Below are 24998 nucleotides of genomic sequence, written 5' to 3'. Positions count from 1 at the left end.
ATAGTTGTATATTTTATGCGTTTATAGCTGGGGAGGTGAGAGCTGCTGGACCTCCAGAAGGTAAACCTCCACGGAAAACACTCTTTGCTGAATTAATTTCATTTAACTTTCACTTATTTGATTTGAATTGTAATGCTTGAATGTCATCTCACCAGATATTATTGGAATTGTTTTCAACTGACCTTGCACTGATGAACGACGTCCTTGTCGCTACAATTGTGTCTCTCCATTTTTTGAGTCTTCGTTCACGGTTTTCAAGAATTCAAGGTAACATTGGGTGAGTAATTGATACACAAATGATCACTTTGGGGGTGAAGTATTCCTTCAATGTTTTTGTTAAAGTCTGAAATACAATGATATTGTTGGGGGGAGGGAGATTAACCATTTTTTTTTTCTACCTTATCAAAATGCAACTTGACCGCAGACCTTTTTAGTGTGTTATGCTAGTAGCGGCTAATGTAGCCTTGCGCCGCTAGCAGGCTACAGAGGTCTGTTAAGCTCACTTCACTTCTTTCTAATTTAACACCCCCAGATTTTTTTTTTCTTTTTCCAATATAGTCTTCAGCCCAGGGAAACGCTCGTTTCGAGGACCTATCCTCAAAATGCACAATGTCCGTTTGTTGAAACCTCACTGAGTAGCTAAACAATTTCAACAAGTCTTAAATAGTGGAAGAAGAGAGGGGGATATTTTAGTCCGTTAAGAACAAGTAAGGCTGACACAGTTTCTGCACGTTTGTTTTGTTGTATGGCTTATTTAGACAAAATATGTGTTTTACTTCAAACCACCACAAGTGAGCTACAGCTAAGCTAGTCAAATGCTAAGTGACACAACCAATCTGTCGGTCAAAAAATGACATTGGGGGAAAAAACAGAAGGAAAAACAAAATTTGAACGGAAACTGTTTTAATGTTGATATTTTAGTCGACAGCCATAAACAATACTGATATATGTACTTTCACTGAGGTTGTTTGATGAGATGCAAAGGACAGTTATTAGGCACCTCATTTGTGATACATAGATACCTCACTCACTGTAACCATGACAAGTATGACATTGTTTGGGAGTAACAAGATGTTTGATTTCAGGTTTTATCACGTAGTTCTTCAGGAAACATTGCAATCTAAAAAAAAAAACCTGAAGGCATCCTTGGTCCTTTTTACCCGTGTTCAACCCCAGCAGCATCCCACTGAAACCAACTTTAAACTGACGTCTCTTCCAACCTCAACGGCTGTAGTCAGAGATCAGGGCTTTAGCTCCTTTTTGGTTGGATGTGAGGGTGGGGCCAGTTCCTGGACTGGAAGTAGCCCCTGAGTCCTTCCAGGTCCAGGGGAGGGAAGTAGGCTCCGATGCGTTTCCTCAGCCACCACTTCCCCTGAGCTGCGCTGCCGCTGCCCGGCGGGGTGAACTTGTACCTGAAATGTTCCCCTCGAACCCACCTGAGAGGGACGAGGACACAAAAAGGAGTGGAGTCCCATGAAACAAAGGCACTTTTAAATGTCAGCGTCTCGTCTCCAAAAGCCCAAATGGCGGACGTTTGGACGACATCTATCACGAAATAAGCATGTGACCAGTTTCAACTCCACCCCTCAAAGAATGGGAATGGAGAAGCGATAAGAACAGGAATCTAATGGAAGAATCGGAATTGGAATCACAATTGTTAAAAATCAAAACATTACCCAACCATAATCATTATCCATACGTAGACTTTTACATTGGTAAAAACTTCATCTTACAAATCCATCCTTGGTTTGGTTTGCTGCCAACATATTTATCCATTTACAGTCACCGCCTCCGCTCCCAGGATTTCTCTTTTTCTGCGACCTCGACATGGACTAGACGCAGCAGGATCTAAAACGGTCCAACTTGATCCCACTAGGGGATTTTAAACTTATTTTAAGGGCACTAGGAAAAAAACTACAACTTTGGAATCTTGTTCTTGTTTTTAGTACTTTTAGGTTTTGAGTCTATTTGGCACTTTTGTTTAAATATTGTAGAAAAAAAGTCTTGTGAATACTATTGTAATCCGTTTGCCGGTCTGTAACTGATGTTGTGTACTGTCCCAAACAGCTCTCTTTTGAGAATGAGGCCATGTGTCTCAATGAGATTACCTGTATTAATAAAGGCTAAAGAAATAAAAAATGAAATCAGCCAAATGTGCTGCACTTCACTCCTCTTTGTCACAGTGGTGGAACAGTTATCATTATAATAATTATACTATTATTAATAGTTTTCATTAAAAGGTATATATGGTCCTAACAAATTCAATGTGAGACACCGCAACGAATACATAATTCAGATTTAGTATTTTAGTACAGACAGACATTATGTGCTCCTTGCTGCAGCAGAGGGGGCTATAGCACAGAGAATAACTACTCAGGGGGAGTATGGGATTGTCATTTGATTGGCCACCGCCAACACACGTTTGATGACAGATCCGTTTTTGTAACTAGAGCTGGATCTTTAATATGAAAAAGATGTGCTTCGGTGAAGTCGATATCAACCTAAAGCGCTTTACGCTAATAAAAGTTCATCATACAGTATGAGGGTCTTTGCTGTGACTGCGTGCTCTGCGTTTACCTGGGAGTTTCTCTGCCTTGGAAGGGGTTGTGGTCGAGCAGGGAGAGGACTGCGCTGTCGTTGGACAGCAGACGTCCTGCTATGTGGATCACCCACTCGCTCTGCTCGTAGGTCTGGATGAAAACATGGGGACAAGGTGTTAGAAAGGAAGAGAAGAGAAGAGGAAGAAAAGGAGAGAAAAAACACACACACACACACACACACACACACACACACACAGGGTGTGAAAGAGACGTAAATGTGGATACAGAGGCTCTGAGGCAAAAGAGTGTGGCATAAAGAGGGACAGGTGTGCAGACAATAAGAAAATAAACACCAGAAGAGACACGGAGAAAGATGTGGAGGCTGACAGAAGACAAGAAACAGAAACACCCATGTACAGAGATAAAAAGATGACGGACTATACCAAAAGTAATTTTATTTAATTAAGTACATGAGACTTCTGCCCCCTAGAGGCTAGAAACACGTAATGCCACATGCAGTACTCAAAGGCACACAAGCCCTAAAAATGAAGTGCTGATAAACCAGATAAAAGGGGGGGGGGGGGCAGTGATTTCTTACACCATTTACTAATGTCTCTATTTGTGTTTTGGCTAGGGCTGGGTATCGTTAAAGAAATTCCGATACCGGTACCAATATTGTGACTTCAATAACGGTTCTTCAACGATACTTTTTTTCGATACCAATTTTATAAAAATCCATTTTAACAAAAATAAATTACACATTACGGCACAAATCTCTCTTCTTTTTTTTCAGCTACGTGAGCCCCGTCTCTGCCTGACGTAGAGTTTTTCCTCACTACGACGTGACAGCCAATCAGCAGCATTATTAGATATAGGTAGACGCATGCTGCATGCTTATTGGCTCACTGACGTTGATGAGATTTGCTCCTTAGGTATTGAAATTGGGTTCTGAATGACGAGGCATTTTTCGATACTCGATACTAAGGAGGCAATTCGGCCGCCGCCTAAAAAGTATTTGGTACCCAGCCCTAGTTTTGTTAGATTCATATTATCAGAGGCAACAGGATGCTCTTGATTTTTGGAATGCAAATCGTACATCTAAAAGATAGTGGCACCAAGATCAGCCAAATCCTATATCCACACACACAAAAAATACATTTATCACGAAGACAAGTTATTATGTTTCGAGACTGGGAGTGTACTTCCGTCCGTACATCATCTCCTGTGGTTGTTCAGCATCTCACCTGGAAGGCAGCAAACCACATGAGCCAGTCCAGCCGGTAGTGGTACGGTGATATGAGGCATGGTCGTCGGTAAAGGTCCCCTGGCTTACACAGGAACTGGTACTCCTCCCAAAGCGCCTCAGGGTCCTTGGGATCCCGGCTTAGAGTGCCCTGGAATATCACCTCGGTGCGCTCCTTGGTAATGCTGGACAGAGGTGGGTGGGTGAGTGAGTCAGTTATAGGGCTTTTTTTGTTATCTCTTACTGCTTAAAATAGATTCATTGGGAGTAGCGTAATGTCTTTTTCTTTTTTTTATGATTAATTGCGTTAGCTGTCAATTTAAAATATGATTTGTGTTTCGTGAAATGTTGCGAAATAATGTCTGTGTGTGTGTGTATTACGTTTAATGTGATGTTGCAAATTGTATGGTCACAAGACAGATATCAGGACCCCAGGAAGAATAGCTTTTAGCTTATGCTGAAGCTAATGGGGATCCCAATAAAACAAACAAACAAACAAACAAACCAAATGCTTCATAAGCGGAGGGAAAAGAGGGTTGAAGGCTGCTGAGTTGATGTGCACAAATGCAAAACTGCAGCCATAATATGAGAGTGCTAGATTTGAAAGTGCAGGTGCTTTTTGCCATCTTGAAAGTGCATTTTTAAAACATCTGAAGACCTTCCATTTAGGCGTGTTTTTAAGGATCCACGGATATCATCAGAGCCCTGACCGTACTGTACCTGCCAAAGGCCCCGTAGGTGTTGACGATACGCAGCGGGTCGAACGAGGTGTTCATCACCTGCCTGGAGCTGAACAGGTTCATCACCACGGGAACGCTAAGGCAGCCAATCAGAACGCCCAAAGCGATGTTCATCACCCGGCGTATCCACATACCTGCATTGCATAGAGTATAGTCGGGATCAACAGAATTTTGAAATTTAAAGGATAAGGCCCGGGCGCCCGGATAGCTCAGCTGGTAGAGCGGGCGCCCATATATATAGAGGTTTACTCCTCGATGCAGCGGGCCCGGGTTCGACTCCGACCTCCGGCCCTTTGCTGCACGTCATTCCCCCTCTCTCTCCCATTTCATTTATTCAGCTGTCCTTTCAATAAAGGCCTAAATATGCCCAAAAAAATATCTAAAAACAAAATAAAAAAAAGGGTAAGGCCTGACAGGCTTTCCCCCTCACATTCCGCTCTCTGTGTGTTGCCGTTCTCAAAATGCATTCGCTACGGGAAACAACAACCTTCGAGCTAGCAAGCTACACGCTGAAAATGGCCCGGTTTGGTTGGCTTGGTTCTTTCAGGGAATGATTGTAGAGATTTACACTGAATATTTTGACGCCATTTACTGTCTAACTGGGACGTTTTGGGACCGATTGGAGAGAATTGTTATGGACGAAGTACACACGGCGATATACTGGTAAGAGCTAATTATTTTAAACCATGTTGGAAGAGCCAATTGGTGCCCTTGGTATAAATAGGAACCAATCTTTGGTTCCTCGGGTGCAACCCGGAAGCACATACAGTTTTTGACCACACGCACACCAACATCACAACACCACAACACTGCACAGGCATACATACGAGCAGTGATTTGTCGGGAAATCCAACTAAGATCTCATGGAAATAAATGGAACCAAAGGGTTTAACTGCAAATAAACTTGGGACTTGCATTGATCAAAAAGGTAAAAAGTGCGTCAATTACTCTACCCGTGGAACAGCACCTCAGGGGCTTAAAGCTTGGGCTTAGCCTCTACACATGTATCCAGCTAAATAGCTCATGTTACTGTATTCTGTGAACAGTATTGTGTAACCATCTTCATTTATTATTGTTATGTGGCGTTTTCTTTTGGGGGTTGCGAATGTTCCACCAAAACAAGTTCCTTCCCGAGACTTTTTTGCAGAGCCAGCGTCGTTGGGTCCGGAGCGTAGCGCCGCCCAAGACGATTGGGAGGTTTATAGAAATGCAAACAACCCAGAGCGTTCCCCCCCCCTCCTATTCCAGAATGCATCTGTGGTGTAGCCAGACCTTATTCCACAGCACTGTGGAGATACGGTAGGTCTGGCAATGAGAGACCACATAAAGTCAACACTCACACAAATAGAAAGAGTGAATTAGCCTGAAAAACAGCACAGCAATGGAAAACTGCAATACCAGTCTTGATTATTCGTTACACGATATCTAGGCACTGCTCTTAGACAGATTTGATGGAATCGTTCCCGATTTGCCTAAAAGGAGCAGATACAGCATTTATTTACTTGTTGAAGTTAGTTGACTTTTAGAGAAATAATGCATTTAATGTCTCCAGTTGTCCTGGATCTCAAAATGAGAGAATCAAGGTGACATATTTGTTAGGGTTAGGCCTAGAAAGCGATTCATCATGTACGGAGGACGACATGTTTCCTGGTGCAAGATTAGTGCTATTAAATGTTAAAGTCGAATGTGTATATGTGCGTATGATGACTTCAGTGGAAGAGGTTTGACCTGTTAGATCATGGGACAGCTGGTGCTGACAAATGTTGGCTGAGTCCACATCACTTCCTTCCTTCCTACCTGCGTCTGCCTGCTTATCCCACGCATGTTAAACACATCAACATAATCCAAAACTAAAACTCTTCACACTAAAAGACCTTCTGGGTCTGTTGAAGTGATTAAAACACACTCATGCTCCAGGTACAAGCCTATTTTATATTCCACATCTTACGATAAAGCGAAGACACTAATGGGTCCAATGAGACCAATTAGAGAGGGGCCACTTGTGCTTTAACCACATTTTAAGCAGTCTGTATTGTAAAAATGTAAGCCACATCACATTAAAATCCAATAAACCATATGTCAAACTTTTCCCAGCTTCTCAGCTGTCCAAGTGCTAATCCCTTTTCTTCCCATAATTCCCCCTTTCTTCCATAATTCCCTTCCTCCTGTACCCATTAGCCTCCACTGTTACTGAGAGGCTCTGGACCTATTGTGTGTATTAAAAGTTTGATTTGAAGTAGGGCTGTCAAAATTAACGTGATAATAACGAGGTTTAGGCAAATTCCTTTTTAATTATTATCCTTATTTTCTTGATGCGTGATCAACACTCGCGCGTGTTCTGCGATTTGGGCCTCGGGCCGCTCCGTAGTTTGGAGAAATCAGGAAGCGATGCAGCAGTAACCCTGTGGGTGGCTAGCAGAAACAAAGCTCCTTGGAAGAAATGCATAAAGCAAAAGGGTGTTTTGAATGGCAAGTTCAGTTCCAGAGCCCTTCCAGATGGTTCTCTCGACAAGACTAAAGTTATTTGCGTGTACGGTCGATGTGAACCGAGTTACCACCGGAGCACGTCGAGTCTCAGAATACCGCTTGCTGGCCCAGCATACGGGTGGACGCAGGGAACCCTCCTCCCCTCGCCACAGGCACGCCACGCTGGATAGTTTGCAAGCAACAAACTTTCAACAGTGACAGTATTTGTCATTGTTGTGGATTGTTGCAATACTAATAAGAAACATTTGCATAAAGCAAGCATATTCGACCGCTTCCATGTTGATGAGAGCATTCAAATCTTACATTTAGAAGTACATTTAGAACCCAAAAAAATTTGTATATTAATTTGCGATTAATCGCGAGTTAACTATGGACAATTGTGCGCTTAACCGCGATTAAATATTTTTATCGATTGACAGCACAAATTTAAAGAGATGAGTGGATGGATGGAGTTGTCTTTCTACTTTTAGCCTTATAGTACATATCCACTGTCAGCGTCATTTCCACGCTTCCCATGTATGTCTATGGGAGCAGCTGTGCAATGCATTCTGGTAGCGTCGCAGGGACTTTGGAGAAGTCGAGTCACCCGCTCCTCATTTGCATAAAGTTAAATCCAGGCAACTTTATGCAAATGAGAAACGGGCAGCGTGGCCTCTCAAAAGCTCATTAAAATCTTTTTAAACTGATCGTTGAAGATAGATTTAGCATCTGCATAGCTTATTTATTGTATAGAATGTTTTCAGAAACACATTTCGGTTAACTGTTTTCGTAAAATAAGAGATTGTATTCCAAACGAGCCGCCATTATGGTCCGCTTTGAAGTCTGGGAGCAGACAGCCCCACGCGACGGGTTCGTTTGGTTGTATGAGGGGTGTAGCCCATTTTCTTTGCTTGTCAGTGGTCAGTGAAGAAAAAATGATAACTGCTGGTGGCAAGCCTACTAGCGTCCAATGCTGGAAAGCGTGGCAATCCCTGCCTTGAAGACGATGCCTATATGGACACGTACCATTAGGGTGTTTTGTGAACACAGCCCCTGAGTACCTTTGGTGGGAGTGGGGGTGCGTCCGGCTGCATCCTCATTCTGTATCTCGAGCACTGCCTTCTTGGCTCCACCTCTAGAGTGAAACAAGAAGCCCAGGCATGCATCATCAAAGCAGGCCAGACTGGGAACAATGGTCAGCCAGTTAAGGAAACTGAGGTTCCCACTCACTATCAGAACCACCTATACAGCACAAAAGACAAGATATCATAATTAAACAACTGCTGGATTGATTATATTACATCACTTTAGTATGATGAGGCATTATAAGGAGTTCAACCAACATGTGGAGGGCGAGTACGGATTTATTTTGAGCCACGCAAAATTGAATTACACTAACATGAGCTCTCTGATGCCAATTGCAAATGATGCACAAATTAAATTCAAGTGCACAGTGACACATAATGCAATAAAACACAGATCAAGGGAATCGAACATCACTTTAAACATGCCAGTAAACAGGTTTAATGCAATAATAATAATAATAATAATAATGCTATGGCTAATACCGGCTTTCCTCACGAAAGATGCTAACAGCGCTAGTGTCCTGTGAGTTGGTGAACAGTGTGTGAGATACCTGGAACAGGATCTGGATGGCTCCGTTGACCATGCACATTCGCCTGCCCAAGAAGGTGAAGAACGGGAAGATGAGCTCGATGAGGTGGTTGGACAACGTCTCGAAGCGATGAAACCACCATGGGGAGTGATGCATGTAGTAGGACATAGGGTTAGGAACTGGCTGGGTCTTTGGGGGCAGAGAATGAAAAGGAGCAGAGACAAAAAGGTGAAAATGTGAGCTCCAGACTATGATGCCAGAGACGGTGCTTTGTAGCAGCAAAAGGTGTCAGAAAAGAGGGGTTTGTCAAGATAAACGTGACCGCTAAATAATTCTTTTTTGTGCCATAACTGTATCCATTCAGGTTCAATACTTGTATCAACCATTTTTCTTTAAAATAGACTTCTTCCGCTGTTTAAGATGCATGTTTTCTCTGCTTGACTTTGGCACTAAAATCTTGTCTGAGCCCGGTATAGAGAGTAATTTATGGTGCTGCGCCTTGGGGGGAAACATTTCCATGTCTAAATAAAGGTGGAACATTTATTTAAATGAAGGCAATCCCACCTACAAAAAAAACACAGACACATACAGAGCTGTGCAGTGTTTGTGTACGTATGATTAAGTGTGTGTGTGTGTGTGCGTGCGTTTGTGTGTGTGAGAGGTGGTCGCATGCAAAACCGTGTAATAGCGGAACATGCAAATAGTGTCAGCTGAGGTGGTGAAAAATAAATACAGCACAGAAATAGGTGGGGGGGGAAGAAAACAAGACGCTGGCACACTAGTCTATACTCTTATTGTTTTTATGGAATGGAAGAAGAAACCTGTATTTAACCTGTAGCTTACCTAAATACTCCTGGAAATCCCAGGAAATCCAAAGGCAAGGAGCCTGCAACCTCAGACAACCAAACAACCCCACCTGGCCTGCAAGCAAGCTGCATTACAACACACAAACCGAAGCAAACAAAACACCAACTATGCCGAAACACACCTACACAGCCCCCGGGGAGTCAGGACAGGAGGGGATCTGCACTTTCTCTGCAGGTTTGAAAGGGAGCAGTGTGTCAGAGGGGGTTAATAAGGCTTCACCTGGCGCCAGTGGCTTCTGGTGTGTGTGTGTGTGTGTGTGTGTGTGTGTACACCCGTAAGGCCGTTGACCGTTGAGGTTGGAGCAGGTCAGAGAAACTAACCCAGTGTGGAATAAGGTCCATAACTAAAAGAATCCCCTTTGCGACCTTTTTCTCCCATTTTAGAGTTGAATTCAGAGTTTAGTTTAAGTGAGATTATAAAACCTTTTTTAGCCACTGGCCACGCATGGATCGTACACATCGGAATTCAAGGATAAGGGTAATTAATGATGAAATGCAGAGTAATAGTTGCACGCATAAAGGAGGGTCATAATTGTTTGCAATCCATCCATCCATCATTGCATCAGTGATTATGGGACTTACATTTGTCAGGTGGACATGCTACTGTTGCTGTACCTGCTGAATGTATAATTAGGCAAATGTATTATATATATATATATATAAATCACAGAAGTGTACACTGGAAGCCACACCATGCTGATTTCCATGTGAAAATACCCAGCCTACATTTTGATGTCACACATGATTCTCCTTGTTAAAGTTCATCAAGTACACATGCTGCTACTGCTGCTCCTGTGCTCCATTTAAAATATGAACAGTACAGACAATATAATTACGTTTCTGGTTCCTTTTTTCCATTGGATTTTGGAATTAGTGCATCAGTGAATTGCTAAGTTACGGCTGTTTTATGCTTCTGCGTCAACTCCACGTCGTAGCTACGCCGTCGTAGCTACGCTGTCGCTCCTACGGCGTCGTGACCCTTTAGGAGTTCTGCGTCGGGGTTGCTTTGCATCGCGGTGCATTTCACCGCCATAACGCTAGGGGGTGATAAATCTGAGGTTATTTGCGAGGTGTCTGCCAGCCAGTTTATGTTACGTTAGCAAGCAAACTTTAGCACAACTGCCCACAAAGTACTGCTTGCTGGCGAAGTGCTAATTTCAAAACGTTACTGACATGTAGACACTTTACAAACGGATAACCCCGTCATTGTAACCAAAATATGTCTGAGTTTATTTGCAAAGTTTATGTCAGTGAACTAGCATGTTGCTACTCCCCACAGTAGGCTGCTAGAAACACCGACTATCAACACACAGGACGAACTGACCAATCACAGTCCTTGCGGTCTGCGTCGCCTCGATGCGAAGTTAAAATTTTTTGGAGGTGCACGTCGAGCTACGGCGGAGGGCTCGGAGGGGGATTCGCGTCGACGCAGAGCGGCCTGCAGGGGTACACCGTCGATTCGACGCAGAAGCATAAAACAGCCTTTACATTTAGTGTGCAAGTTGTCACTGAAATGTTCAATGTCCCCCAGATTTCCCCTCACCACTGCATAACTATAGTGGGTCACTCTGCCTAAAAGGATTTAGCCTGGTTTTAAAGATGAGTTTTAAAGTCCTCAGACCAGTGTTGTAGTCGAGTCACCAACTGTCGAGTCCGAGTAGAGTCTCGAGTCACCAAAGAAGAATCCGAGACATGTCACCATTACCTGAGTCCGAGTCCGAGTCACAAGTTCAGAGAATAGCTACTCGAGTCGGACTCCAGTGCTGGACTGGGACTCGAGTACTCCATCACTGCCTCAGACATTCATGGTTCCCAGAGGATGAATCCAACTGACTTTGGTAATCCTATTACTTTTTGTTTTTAGCGCCACAATGAGGTTGACATTTTGTTTTATTTTTTATATGAAATCTCTCAACTACAGGATTCCCTAGATGATACACTGTAATGACTTTGGTGACCCTCTAAATTATCTACCTGATGGATCGGCACCACATTTTGTACAGACATTCATGTGTCCCTTAGAAGGGATCCTGCTGACTTTGGTTATCCCCAGACTTTTCCTTTAGCACCATGATGAGCTGATATTATTTTATTTTTTTTGATAGATTTCCACAACTAACTGACCTTTCATCTAGCACCATTGTCAAATGTCTGTTTGTCCAATACTTAGGTTTATGACCAAATGCCTGTAGTACTAATGATATTCCCATCAGCCTCAGCTGCACTTTGTGTTTAGTGTTAATTAGCAAGCCTGCTAACATGCTAAATTAAGATGGCAAACATATCTACTAAATATTAACATGCTAGCATCATCACTGTGAGCATGTTAGCATGCAAATGTGAGCATTTAGCTCAAAGCGCGACTGTGCTTAAGTACAGTCTCACAGAGCCGCTAGCATGGCTGTATAGTAGACTCTGAAAGCAGATGCAAGAAAAACCTTTGCAGATATTACCTGGAATGTTTCTGTAGAATTCATGGCCTAAAGCAGAAGTATCTGATTTGTGGCTTACAACATGGTTGCTTAGAGTGCGACCCCCTCGGAAACATTTTGTGCGGCCACCTAACGTGACATGTGCATGCATTATATTAGAATCATCCACGATCCATTTCAATACTTCAAACGGCCAACATTTAACAGACTCGGCTACTGCATCAAACTGGGCCCCATTACAAGCCTCTGTCAGATTTAAGAATGGCAACAAGTGGCACCACGCAAACGTAGCAGGAATAACATTCTGTCATATGTGCTAGTGCTGTTAGCTAAAGTTATCGATTTCAGTGGCCAATTCGCAATGGCATTTTCCCTGTACGGCACTCAATCATATGCTGTCTCCCTAAATTGGCACTCAGTCGGAGTGCCCCATGTAGGCTGAGTACTTGGCAGCGGCCCAGGTTCGAATTCCACATGCGGTCCTTTGCTGCGTGTAATCCCCTCTCTCTCCCCCATTCCCATCTGTCAATACTATCTAATAAAGAAAAAGGCTCCAAAACATAATCTTAAGGAAAAAGGAAACTGGCACTCAGTCGTCAAAAATTTGAGAACCCCTGTCTTATAATCCCTTACAACAAAGCAAAAGTACTGACTTTGTGACATAAAATCATATTCTACATAATGCACAGTGGTTCAACCAAAGAATGATTGCCCCTGTTCAGCCCGTTTTGTATGATTAATTATCAGAGAGGACAGAGACCATTTGATGTGTTACAAGAAATAGAGATGATGAATTAGAGCAGTGAAAAAAAAAAATCCTATCTCATATTTCATTTCACAACCCCCCGGGTTGACAACCCACTGGCTCAGTGATTTCTATGGCATTAGCAATGCTAAAACCGTTCTAACCCTGGGAACTAAGTGTATGGGGAAAAATGACTGTAAATTTACAATGCAGTGAACCAGTAAATCAAATGCAGTTTCTTTCCAAACTAAATAAAAAGCCAGAAACTGCGACAGTTCATATTTGGAGTATATCATGTCTGATTCCTTTATCTATCCGTGGGTACATAATCTCTGCACCAGTTACCCAGTCCCATGGGAGCCATCGTATTACAGTCTATCCTCCATTCCCATTGTATTACAGACTGTGTGATTATCTACAGTATATTGTATTCTTGATATGTGTGTGTGTGTGAGTGTCATCTCCAGTCATCCAGTCCCATATTCCTGTCTATGTTAATTACAGAAGACGGCCTTTCTCCCTCTGTGGCTTGGTAACAGCGGTGTGGGTCAGAGTGGTTGAGCGTCCCACAGGGGAAAAACAAACACAACCTCACGGTCTTGCATAAGAGGCTGATTTACTGAAACCCCTAACAGTGGTTCCTGTAATGTGTTGCCCTGGTGTGGTTAGCCCGATGGGAGTTCAGGAGACAAAGCCATGAGGACACAATGTTTTTGCATAACTGAACCCGTCTTCAGATGTTAAGATTATCAATGAAAATGGGCTTTTTTTTTTTTTGGGGGGGGGGGGAATTAACAAAGTTATGCTGGCCATCTGCCCACAAGAATGATGATGATGAAATAAGCCTAGTCTGCGATGCAGTGCCCTCTTAAATTGGTATTTTGATAGCTTTCATGATCTCTTTGGTGGTCAGGGCTCACTGCTGTGTGCTGCTTTCTGCACTGCTCTTCCCAGAAGTCAACAAAGAGCCTTGAGATTTGATGCTAGTTCCTCTTATTTCCTTTGTCATTTTCATGCTAACCACCCTGTCCTCTTTCACTGTTACAATGCAGCTACAAAACATCATATGCGCATATTGCAGATTTTTTTCCCCCCTGAAAGAACAACCAAGTTCCAAGTGTTCTGCACAGACAACGTAAAAACGTTCACGATCTAAGTAAATCTTAGCGCTAGCCTGACAAGCCAGATCCCACATCAAGATGTTGGGTCTGGGAACTCACCATTGGCAGGGCTCAATCTGAGGGGCGGGATAAACGGTTGTCTTTCAAAACGCAATAGGATAGCGCTACAACCAACCAGAGCGACGCTAGCTGAAAGATTAAACTTTTGCCGTATCCGGTCGGCAAAACTCAGAAAACATCTTCCTTTTTTAAGAATGACTTCAGTGCCGTTCTTTGTTCTTTTCAGTCTTTCAGAGTCGCGGCCAAAGCTGATTCGAAAGACCGCTGTTCGCCAGCAGCTGCAGCAGCAGCAGCAGCCATCTTCTTTGTTTTCAAGTAGCAGGGAATTAAACGCGGAACCGTCGCAACTCTGCTGTCATTACATTAAGCCCGCCCACCGACTCTATACACGATGTGATTGGCCTGACTAGAGTTTGGTTTTTCCAGCTCGCAAGCCAACGGAGAGTTGCTAGACGACCCTGGCTGCAAATTACATTTGCTGCCGACAGGGTGCGTCTAGATTTCTTCAAGAGATCTTAGCGCTGCTCTAATCAATATTTGTAAATTAACAATGGGTCATGCGACTATGTTTATTGTGAAATATGTTGCTTGTAGTGATGAACCCAAAGACAGTCATGGCATGACTCAGCAGTTCCCTTTTAACACCTTTCAGCTCCATGTTTTAGTTTTACAGCCCGCAACTTGACTGTTTTGGTTGAGTCTGTACACAACCTGCCCTAACTGCTAAGATAGCAACTAGCGAGTGAACGTAACATAATGGACAACTCCAGCTTCTCAAATGTGATTTCGGATTTTCTGCGTTATATACAGAACCATTGTATGAATATCTTTGGGTTTTAGACTGTTGGTCGGACAAAACAAAGTGAGCAAAAAATGAGCATATACAGTATCAGCGTTTTCTTTTGCAGAACAAAAAAAAATGATTTATAACATAATCGATGAAAACAATCAGAGGTTGCAGCCCTCATGCAAATTCTGGCTTCTTTTTCTGCGGAAAGCAGGAAAGCAGTAGTAAGGAATGGACTCCTTGTTGCATCAGGTTTCATACATGAAATTTGACCAGAATTCATTAAAGCTTAACAAAAATGTCAAAGAAGACAGAAAGCAAAGCTGAGCAGCTTATGAAAAGGTTAGCAGGAGATCGAACAGAACATTGAAGTTAACTTCTGTTACATTCAAGCCCTTGCCAAACGAGTCCACACAATGCTGATTAAGCTGCCAGGGAAATCTCTCTCAGGGTTTCTGCAGCCTTCAACAAGTCATATTTAAGACATTTTAAGATTTTTTTAAGGCCTTATAGGCCTTATAAAAGTACACAGAAATGTAGAGTCACAAAAGTTCGTGCAAACACCAGCAACACGGAGTAATAATAATCTGTACATATGCAGCGAATTATATTTGGACGAGCGAAAGAAAGAACTACAAAACCACAGAATTGAAAAAACACATTTCAATGAGCATCAGAGGCAGCGTTACATGGGCGTAGGAAAATTAAGACCTGTTTGAAATTATTTAAGACCTAGGACACAATGCTTTCAGCGAATGTAAGACTTTAAGGCCTAAAATCTTGATTTTGAAATTTTTTTTAATTTTTTTTTTAAGACCCCGCGGAAACCCTGCTCTCTGTATTTCTCAGTGTACCAGAGCTGTGGTGTCTGGTGGCTGGTGTCTGGTGGCTGCTGGCGCGGGATGCCGATACAGCTTATTTGTCCTCAGAACGAGCAGTTTATTAACGCCACAATGTTGTTACATGAGCAATCCACAAAGGGCCGTCAACCAACCTTGCTCGCTCACTTAGGGCCCTATTTTAACGATCTAAGCGCACGATGTTAAGCGCCTGGCGCAGGTGCGTTTAGGGCGTGTAAAAATCCACTATTGCTAGTTTAACGCCAGAAAAAAGGGTCCGTGCGCCGGGTGCATGATTTAAAACGGTTGTACTTAGTGTCTTAATTGATCATAGGTGTGTTTTGGGCGTAACATGCAATAAACCAATCAGAGTGTCATCTGTCATTCCCTTTAAAAGCCAGGCGTGTTTGGACCTTGGCGCATTGCTGTTATGATGGAGGATTTGCTGAGCAGGAAGGAGAGATTTTCAGGAGAAGAAACTGATCTGCTCGTGCGTGAAGTGAAAGCGTGCGAGCAGATCAAATCATAATACGATTTCACATTGTGATATTTTTATTTTTAATCTTTTGCATGTGTGTGTGTGTGCTGCTGCACTTTCCTGTGTCTGTGTAGCAAGCATAGTGGGCGCGCGCTGTGCACGAGCCTAGGCTAAAATAACAATGAAATGTTGCGTTATTGACTTTAGACCAGGTTTTTGTTGGTCAATGGCACGATCACTTCCCGCTGCCTCAAGGTAGCTTACGCCAAGAATGCACCTGAACACACCTCCCTGTAAGACCAGCACGCCCATGGGCGCACAGATGGGCGCAGGTGCATTTGCTATTTAAACGACGTGGGCGCTGGGCGGGAAATTGACAACTGCGTCGGTCTTAACCTGGCAAAGACACTTGGGTCGGCCTTTGCGCTGCGCCAGGTACAAGATAGGGCCTTGACAGTTCTTCACAGCATAGCTGCTTATTCTGGCTTTCTGTTTGGTTACACAGTATGTCAGTCTACCTGTATTACCCAATACCTTGACAGGCAGGAAGTGTGGAGAGAGACCAAAGCGACACGGTGTTTTTTTAAATCCCACTAGCATTGTTTACACCCACCTCATAGTGGTAGTCCATGCAGGTGAGGTCTCTCCAGCATTTGTCGCCTCTGATTTTAATGAGACCCTGAAAAAGACAGAAAACACACAAACACGTTACAGTTTACGATGCACTGTACTTGGTGCTGTTGTTAATAAAAGTCAAATAAGCAACCATCAACAGTGCATTAGAAAATCTGATTACAGACTGCAGTCACTCAGATCCCGTATTTCGCTGAAACGGATCAAAGGGAATCAAACCTGATTAGGTTTCCCCCTCGTCCAGGTGCATTCATGAGAGGAGCACAGTTTGGCAAAAGCGCACAACTGCAGGCTGACGGTCACTGAAGGCACGCGGAGCTATAAAAGCATCAACCTCTCCTAATAAATAATTCAATTCCCAAGATAGCCAAGATAGAGCAGACAGCCATGGCATGATCATTTGTAGATAGCAGTCTGTAACGCATATAGATAACCACATCAAAGCTGAACAGATCAATTGAATTAAGAGGACATAACGTAAAAGGAATGAAGAGAAGAAAGGGAAGAAGTGCAGTGTGTCTGTGCTGTTCGTTCTGGTCTGAATCAAGCAGTACACTAGTACTTACCAGCATATAATGAATAAAGTTTAAATAAGAGATGTTCCGTTACCATTTTATTGCTTCCTGATACCGATACCTGAACCTGCGTGTGGGCCAATACCGAGTACTGATCCGATACCAGTGTGTCATATATTTGATTATGTTTTAACAGCTATATACTACTATCCCTGTATGGACGTGATATGATTGCTATCATTGTCGTCGGCCTGGCTCATGCTCGGGGTTAAACTTTTTGTGAAAACATGAACAAACACAGACAATGAATGCTGGATGGATGCTTAATGGAACTTTTATCCAGATTAACCGATTATCCTAGTCTGGTTGACACCAGACCCTTCTCAGTTGTAACTGAGAGTGGGTCTGGGCAAGGTTCATTCACAGCTCATTTCCAAAGGGGCGTCACCAAAGGACGTCGCTCAAATGCCTCTGGGCGCAATTGGATAGTCCTTCAACCAATCAGACCAATGATGCGGGTGACGTAGCAGCGACAGCGGCACCAACGGGTTGCTGCGCTTTGGTCAACAATTTTCTAGGCCGATTCCGATTTTCTTTGAGTTGAGTTATACAAATATTTATTTTCTATCTTTTCTTTAATAGAACATTTTGCACAGAACATAGAACATTTTTTGAACAGATAATGGATCACTATAAAATAGAACTATATAAAATTCACACACATCTAAAGTGCAATGTTAGAACCATTTCCTTCTTTTCACATCCAATATCCAACAAAAAAAATGTGATTCTGGTTTTTGGTGTCGTCCCTCCGCGCCCTACTTTTTCCTTGCAAGTGTTGCATATTGCAAACTTGTTATCTTCTGCACACACGCTGAAGAATTTCCAAACAGCTGACATGTTGCAGGTTAATTCACGAGGTTCCCTAGATGTGCGAGAATAGCGCCGACACGCGCTTCACACGGCGGAAAAGTTGAGAGAAAGGAAAAAGAGACTGTGCTGTCGCGTGCGTGTGTGCGTGTGTCCTTGAGAACTGTAACTCGTATAATGTATGTTGTCAGTTAATTGTAGCGTTGACCGGCATGAAATCGGCATATGTCAGACTGACCAGCCGGTCGCCGGTCATGGCCAAGCACGTGAAAACTGGCCAATTCCGGTCACCGGCCGGTCTATCGGTGCATCTCTAAAAAGAACATAAATAAACTACTTTAAAAGTAGATTTTCTTCGGGTTTAGATTACGTGGGAATGGATCGGTGCATAAACTCGAGTGCTTGCCGATAGCGATGTATTATAAAGACCAATCAGGTCACTGCTGCTCTGCACTTGTGACCGATATCGCGAGACAATTTTCACCTCGACGAGAAGTCTCGTCTAGGGCTGGGACGAATCGCTTGGGACAGCCCTAGTCTCGTCACATTTTAATCTCGCGAGATCTCGTCACACCTCTAATATGGAGGCTAAATATCACAGAATGGCTTTAAAGAGTCCCTTTCTTAATTAATGTCTGCAGCTTTTGCAAAAAATGTGTAAAAGTGCTCGTTAAAATCAGACGTCCAGGATCACCGTGCATCGATTGGTTGCTAGGAGACTGACTTTAGTTACAGCCAGGTTGAGTACTAACCACATGCACATGCATTATTTCCGTTAGAATCCGATGCTTGATCCGGCTTGTGCCCTCTTGCTCATTAAGAGGATGGCATGACCATGGACCTCCTTTTGAAAACAGGAGGGAGGCAAAGAAAGGGATGGAGAGAGAAAAGAAGAAAAGAGCAAAGAGCTAGAGACATAAATCGATATAAGAAACAAGGAGATTAAGGCTGTGTCTGAGAGAACTCCCTGTTTTTTGAGTGTATGAATTCTGGGTGTCCCCTCAAAATTACACCAATGGAATGAAAAACGTAGGCTCCATGCCCTGCATACTTCTGCTAACAATCCCACAATGCATTGCATTGCATTTTTTAGGTGTGAAAATAACGGTCATGCGACACTACGCCTGTGAATGACAGTTTATTCTCCGTCTGGAAGTGACATTCCCTGTTATTTATTTGTTTTTGTGTGGCTGTAGTTTTGTTTTATGCGTAAAATGTTTAGTTCTAGTTGGACAATTTATGAGTTACACTATTGTGTTGTGGCCGCTGTAATATGTTTTCTTTATTCTTTATTTTGTGCAAAGCAGAGTGAGTAGAAGTAGAGTAGAGACGCTGTGGATGAAATTACTTTTGCATTGGCGTTTTGTAATTCCGTGTGGAATGGGCCACTTAGTGGCATGACACATAAATAAAATATCATTTGTTCAATCATTCTTATAAGTGGCCAAAATCTCAATTTACTGCTCACTGTAGACTACAGTCCATGACTGAGTGTCAGTATATTCTTATATCTAGGGAGTAGTGAACGAGGGAGTGATTTTGGATACAGCCTCAGACTTGTGCGATAATGAAGTTCAGAGCCAATTCATGTGCAACTTCAATCAGTCACCATTCTTGCATTTATAAATTATATATAATCTAATAATAGCTAAAAATGTGATTCTGGTCACGCAAAACGTCTGCTAATTCGCTCTTCTCCCACAAAGCTCTACAGTTTTTTAAATGTGGAGCTAAAATGTTGGTTTGCAGGACATTTGCAATTCCGTGTCCCTTTCTTGATTACACTTTTAGTTCACAGTTGACAGTAGACAGTTGTAAATGAGTTTACATTCCTTTGCACTTTAGTTAGTTCAATTATTACAGTTCGGATTGATACCAATCCTGAGTATCTGACTGGCGCACCCCTATCTAAAAGCACAACCAGTTTTATTAATGTTACTCTGAGTGAGCAGTGTTAGCAGATTTTTTTCATTTTGATAACGGTTTTGATTCACAACTAAGGTGGAAAATAAAAGTTTTGTGTTTAATGTATTTTTGTTGATGTTGAAATGGATTTTAAGACAGCAAAGCAAACACAGGCTACTCTTTTTGCACTTGCTCTGTTTACTTAAAGTTTTTATTTTTGTATTCCTCCTGAAAGTGACTTTATTTTGACTTCAGGTTGCACTACAAATTCATTTTACTTGAACAGTGCAGTGTTAAACAATTTTAATAAATAGAGATTTTAACCTTATTGAAATTTGTTTTGTGTAAATTGTTAAAAATTGAGCAATGGGAAAATAATCGCTAATTGAAAAATGAATCGTTAGATTAGTCGAAAAATGAATCGACAGATTAGTCGACTAATCGAAAAAATAATCGCTAGATGAATCGTTTAAAAAATAATCGTTTAAAAAAATAATCGTTTAAAAAAAATAATCGTTTGGGACAGCCCTACTCTGTATACAATTAGAGAACTGGACCTATTAGAAAATGATTGTCTGCTAAAGTTATAAAAACCTTATCAGTCTGAGGGCCGGTTCTAGGGATAGGCCGATAATCTGGCCGTTTTTTTGGCAGTTTGCAGATTATCTGTATTGGCTGTATTGTTTTATTTGCCTGATAACCGATAAAGTTAATGAATTAAAAAAGTGGGCTGCTCTGGATCGGCTACAGCTCTGTGAGTGTCCCTCTGCTTCAGTTTCACTCACCACTCAGTCTGATTTAATGTCCCGCCCACAACACTGTCTGACTATCTGTTACTGTGTATTATGTTGAAATTTTCTAATTTATTAAATAATTGCTTAAAGCATTTAAACAAAGTTTTGTGTTGGAGTTTGTAACATTCCAAAAGTCCTAATTTTGACTTAAAGATGTTCATTTTCACTGTGAATGCATAGCGGTTCCAAATATCGGTTTCATTAACTACAAATAATCGGTATCGGCCTTGAAACAACAGAATCCGTCGATCCCTAGCCGGTTCACTTCTTATTTCCAGACTGAAAAATCTTGGATGGGTTGCCATGACACTTTGTATAGAAATGCATGGTTCCCAGAAGATGTATCCTACTGACTTTGGTCCCCCGACTTTTCCTCCATCAAAACCACGAGGTTGGAATTTGTGGTTTTGAGGGAAAGACCTCCACAAATATTGACAATAATGCCTCCCACCTCCATATGCACTGTAATAATAACTTTGTTGATCCCTTAACTTTTCCTCTAGCACCAACATCGGCTCAAAATTGAAAATTTGTACAATTCTTTGGTTTGCAAAACTAATTCCATTCCAGAGCCTCTGCTGTACTTGCCAGCATGCTAACACACTAAACTAAGACGGTAAATCATGATAAACATTACAGTTGCTCACATTAGTACTTAGCACAACGTATTTAGATGTTTTACTTAACTAAATACCAGAGTGTAAAAATACTGCGTTACAAGTAAAAGTCCTGCATTGAAAATGTTACTTAAAAGTATCATCAGGAAAATGTACTTAAAGTATTAAAAGTACTCAATTCCGAAAAAATGTTTAATGGTCCAATCGTTTCAGCTGGACTTGTAGGTCTATATATTGTTGGGTAGTTTAACTTATAATAAAACATCGTAATTTATAAACTACATGTGTTTTGTGTGGAAAAATCTTGACTAAAGCTGTCAGATTAATGTAGCGGAGTAAAAAGTACAATATTTCTCTCTGAAATGTAGCAGTGGAAAGTGGCATGAAAAGAAAAGAAAAAAAGTACAAGTACCTCAAATGTGTACTTAAGTACAGTACTTTAGTAAATGTACTTAGTTACATTCTACCACTGCAAATCACCACTGTTAGTACAGACTCGCAGAGCTGCTAGCGTGGCTGTAGAGTCTGAAGTCTTCTTTCTGACAGTTTGTGTTGCTTCAAATAGCAACGGCTAAAACTGAACGCTGACAAGGCCCAGAACATTCAAAAACGTGACATTCCATCACCTGCAAGTAAGGCTACATTGACATTGCTACGTTTCTGTATGTAAGCGGAGTTTTGAGCCAAAAGCGATCTCCGTGCACACAAGTCTTTTAGCTCCAGTAGAGGTACTAATCTCCATTTAAACTAAAGGCTCTGACACACCAACCCGACGGCCGACCATCGGCAGAAAAGGCAGTTGGACTGACTGCCTCCCCGAGTTGGTCAAAAAAGTGCCTTGGAACACACCGAAGCGACGCCGACTTGAGCGTACGTTCTGAGCGTGCGCAAGACGTAATACGTCTCCATAACAGCAGGCAGCATGTTAGTCCACCCGTTACTGGTAGTTGCCATGGAAACGTTAGTAGCTTAGTCTCAGAACGAGACGTCATGATCCAAACAGCGAAACATCAATGTCAGTGTCGGTGTTGCCAAAGGTCTCAGTTTGCGGCCTCAGTTTGTTGAGACTGCAACACAACCGAAGTGTTTTCAAATGTCTCCGGTTTAGAGGCTCTGAAACGTCAGAGCAGCGTGAATGCAAGGTGGAAACGTAGCAAAAGATATTCCTTTTTAAACCAAAACGTAGCAATGTAAATGTAGCCTAAGTTACAACTAATAGGCCAGGTTGTTGTTACTATGGAAACAATGGCCTCATGCCAGGGTATGGTTGGTAGCAGGATAAAGAGAAGTGGCATATATCCACCAGCCCCTATCGGAGATAAGGGTTAATTCTGCTGTCACATACAGTATGAGGCCGTTTTAAAAGAGAATTGTCTCATTGAGGAATGTAGTATATATATATATATATATATATATATATATGTAGTACACAACTCAGTCAACTGTACTCTACAAAATGGACTGCCTCAAAGATCAAATCTAAAAGAACACATCAAATGTGCTTGCCGTCTGTACACACCATTAGGTTTTCTGACAAAGACTGGCAATTAGCACTAATAAATGTAACTATAAAGGGTGTTAGGAACTGAACAGGAATGTTCTTCCTACTGTAAAAATGCAACATGTGAAAAGAGATATGCTTTTGCAGCTGTAGGATTTGTTGACCTAAATAAATGAGGAGGTACTCTGTTATCAAAGACAAAAGCATTTTGGGAAATGAAGGACATCTTTAACTGAGGTAGATGACGCATACGCTAAAAAAACAAAACAAACTCAGCTCGACCAAAAAACACTAAGAGTGTCTTTGAATGTATCTGAAAGCAGATGGTGCTCTTGGTGGCCAACACTGCCATAAAAGGTGCCACCTACTCATCAGATAAACATTCACACACAGATGTTGCAGTAACGGGGAGCAAATATCTTGCCCAAGGACACTTCGTCATGTAGACTGCAGGGGCCAGGGATCGAACCGGAGACCTTTTGTTTGGTAGACGGCCACTCTACCTGCTGAACCACAGACTCCCAGAAATAAAAAGAATTTTCTGACCAGGGAGACAGAAAATGCATCACATTTACTTTCCTCAGAACAAGTCAATGATTGTCGTAGGAAAGTAGGATATGATATGAAATAATATGGACATGTGTACATCATCTGACAACTCAATATAGAATACACATTATGTAGAAAGAGCCTATGACATCCGTTCATGCAAGTACACTTTCACAAGAGGAATGTGTCCTCCGGTCCTAGCGAGTTTTTTTTCACCAAATTAAGTAAACAGGGCGCTATCTAGGACACGAGACGGTCAATATTGACATCTCAGCCCGCCGAATGGAATGCGGAATAAATCGTCCGCTGACTTCTCTAACCAGATTTAGAAAAAGCAGGACATTTCACTCCGATTATGAGCCTTGGCTGTTGACTGCAGCTGCTGGCTGTTGAGATGATGCGACCGAAGACATCGCCGATAATCCAAATTCAGTCATGAGATCCTGAAATGTCATCAATTACAAGCTGATATACAGACCTCTGACATAATCAGAGCAGTCTGCCTGGAGCGTTCAGAGCCCTGGGGAAAGGATACTGATGTGAATTGAGCACATTTCCAGGTGTGGAAAATTTCCAGGAAGAACACGTTTTAATTGACACATTAACCAACATTTAATTGAAGAGAGTAACAAATACTTTTCTACTCTATTTCGATACTCTCAGAATGTATATAAAACTTTTCAAAAAAAAATAACATGGACGAAACAAAAAGGGTAAATTCTCCATCAACTTCATCACTAAAAGGAGACCATGACATATTCTGTCAGCATGTTCTACCAATAAGTCACGGTGAGAAGTATTTTGACTTGCTAAAACAGGAACTTTCCCCCACTTCCAAAAAGGCCGAGGTAAAGACCACAAGTTCTGTCTGTCTTTCAGGTACACTGAGACGGACAAAAATGCATATGACATGAGGTAAACCGCACAATTTTAATAGACAAGACTGGCAAAGCAAAGGTTTACCCTGGATCCCAACAATGAAAAAACGAAAAGAGGGTTTTAAAAAGAAAGCATGAACCATGTTGGCAGCACCACAGCAGGGCCTCATTTATGCTGTTTTTTCCACTGCATGGTCCACACAGCATTCTGGGATGAGAGGAAAAACATGCTCTGATTTATTGGCATTTCTTTAAATCAATCACAATCGTCTTGGGCGGCGCTGAGCGCCAGAAGGAGCAACGGTGCCGCTGCAAAATTGCATCGGGAGGAAACTTGTTTGGGTGGAACGTGTACGTTCAAAAGTAGTTTTAGTCGTGCAACAGAAAACTCAGATTGGACAGATAGTCCAGCTAGCTGTCTGGATTTACCCTGCAGAGATCTGAGGAGCAGTTAACCATAGTCCTCAGAAATCCACCGGAGTTTAGAATGCCAACACAAAGAAAGAGGAAGGTGACGGACATCCGGCCAAAATGAGGGACATCTGGCAGAATTTCCAGCGGCACCTAAACAATGCCGGAAATGAAACGACATGTTTACGAAATGTTAAACGACCACTAGATGGGAAAAGGGTATTTTACAATAACTTTGAATGCACCACGAGGCTTACCAGTTTCAAGTCAACGCACCGTCTGTGTTGTTTTTACGACTACGGCAACTGCACACGTTTGTACGTCCTGGTGTTGAAATCCTCTACAGTCAAATACAGTCACACTTTACACCGTTCAGCGGTCAGCTGTCAGTGT

General features: G+C 42.2%; 1 protein-coding gene across 1 annotated transcript in view; it reads right to left on the bottom strand.

Annotated features, from left to right (window-relative positions):
* Positions 1–886: 886 nt before the first annotated feature.
* Positions 887–24998, bottom strand: part of lmf1 (lipase maturation factor 1) — a 36858-nt gene continuing 12746 nt past the window's right edge. The window contains exons 5-11 of the mRNA XM_078279403.1: positions 16546–16611; positions 8626–8793; positions 8051–8231; positions 4504–4657; positions 3785–3968; positions 2578–2690; positions 887–1436 (exon numbers count right to left, since the gene is read on the bottom strand). Of these exons, the coding sequence (XP_078135529.1) occupies positions 1250–1436; positions 2578–2690; positions 3785–3968; positions 4504–4657; positions 8051–8231; positions 8626–8793; positions 16546–16611 (1053 nt within the window). The 3' untranslated portion in view covers positions 887–1249. The remainder of the gene's footprint in view (positions 1437–2577; positions 2691–3784; positions 3969–4503; positions 4658–8050; positions 8232–8625; positions 8794–16545; positions 16612–24998) is intronic.

Source organism: Sander vitreus, chromosome 21, assembly GCF_031162955.1.
Source record: "Sander vitreus isolate 19-12246 chromosome 21, sanVit1, whole genome shotgun sequence".
NCBI lineage: Eukaryota > Metazoa > Chordata > Actinopteri > Perciformes > Percidae > Sander > Sander vitreus.
The sequence above is the reverse complement of the archived record's forward strand: the minus strand, read 5'-3'. Positions and strand labels throughout refer to the sequence as shown.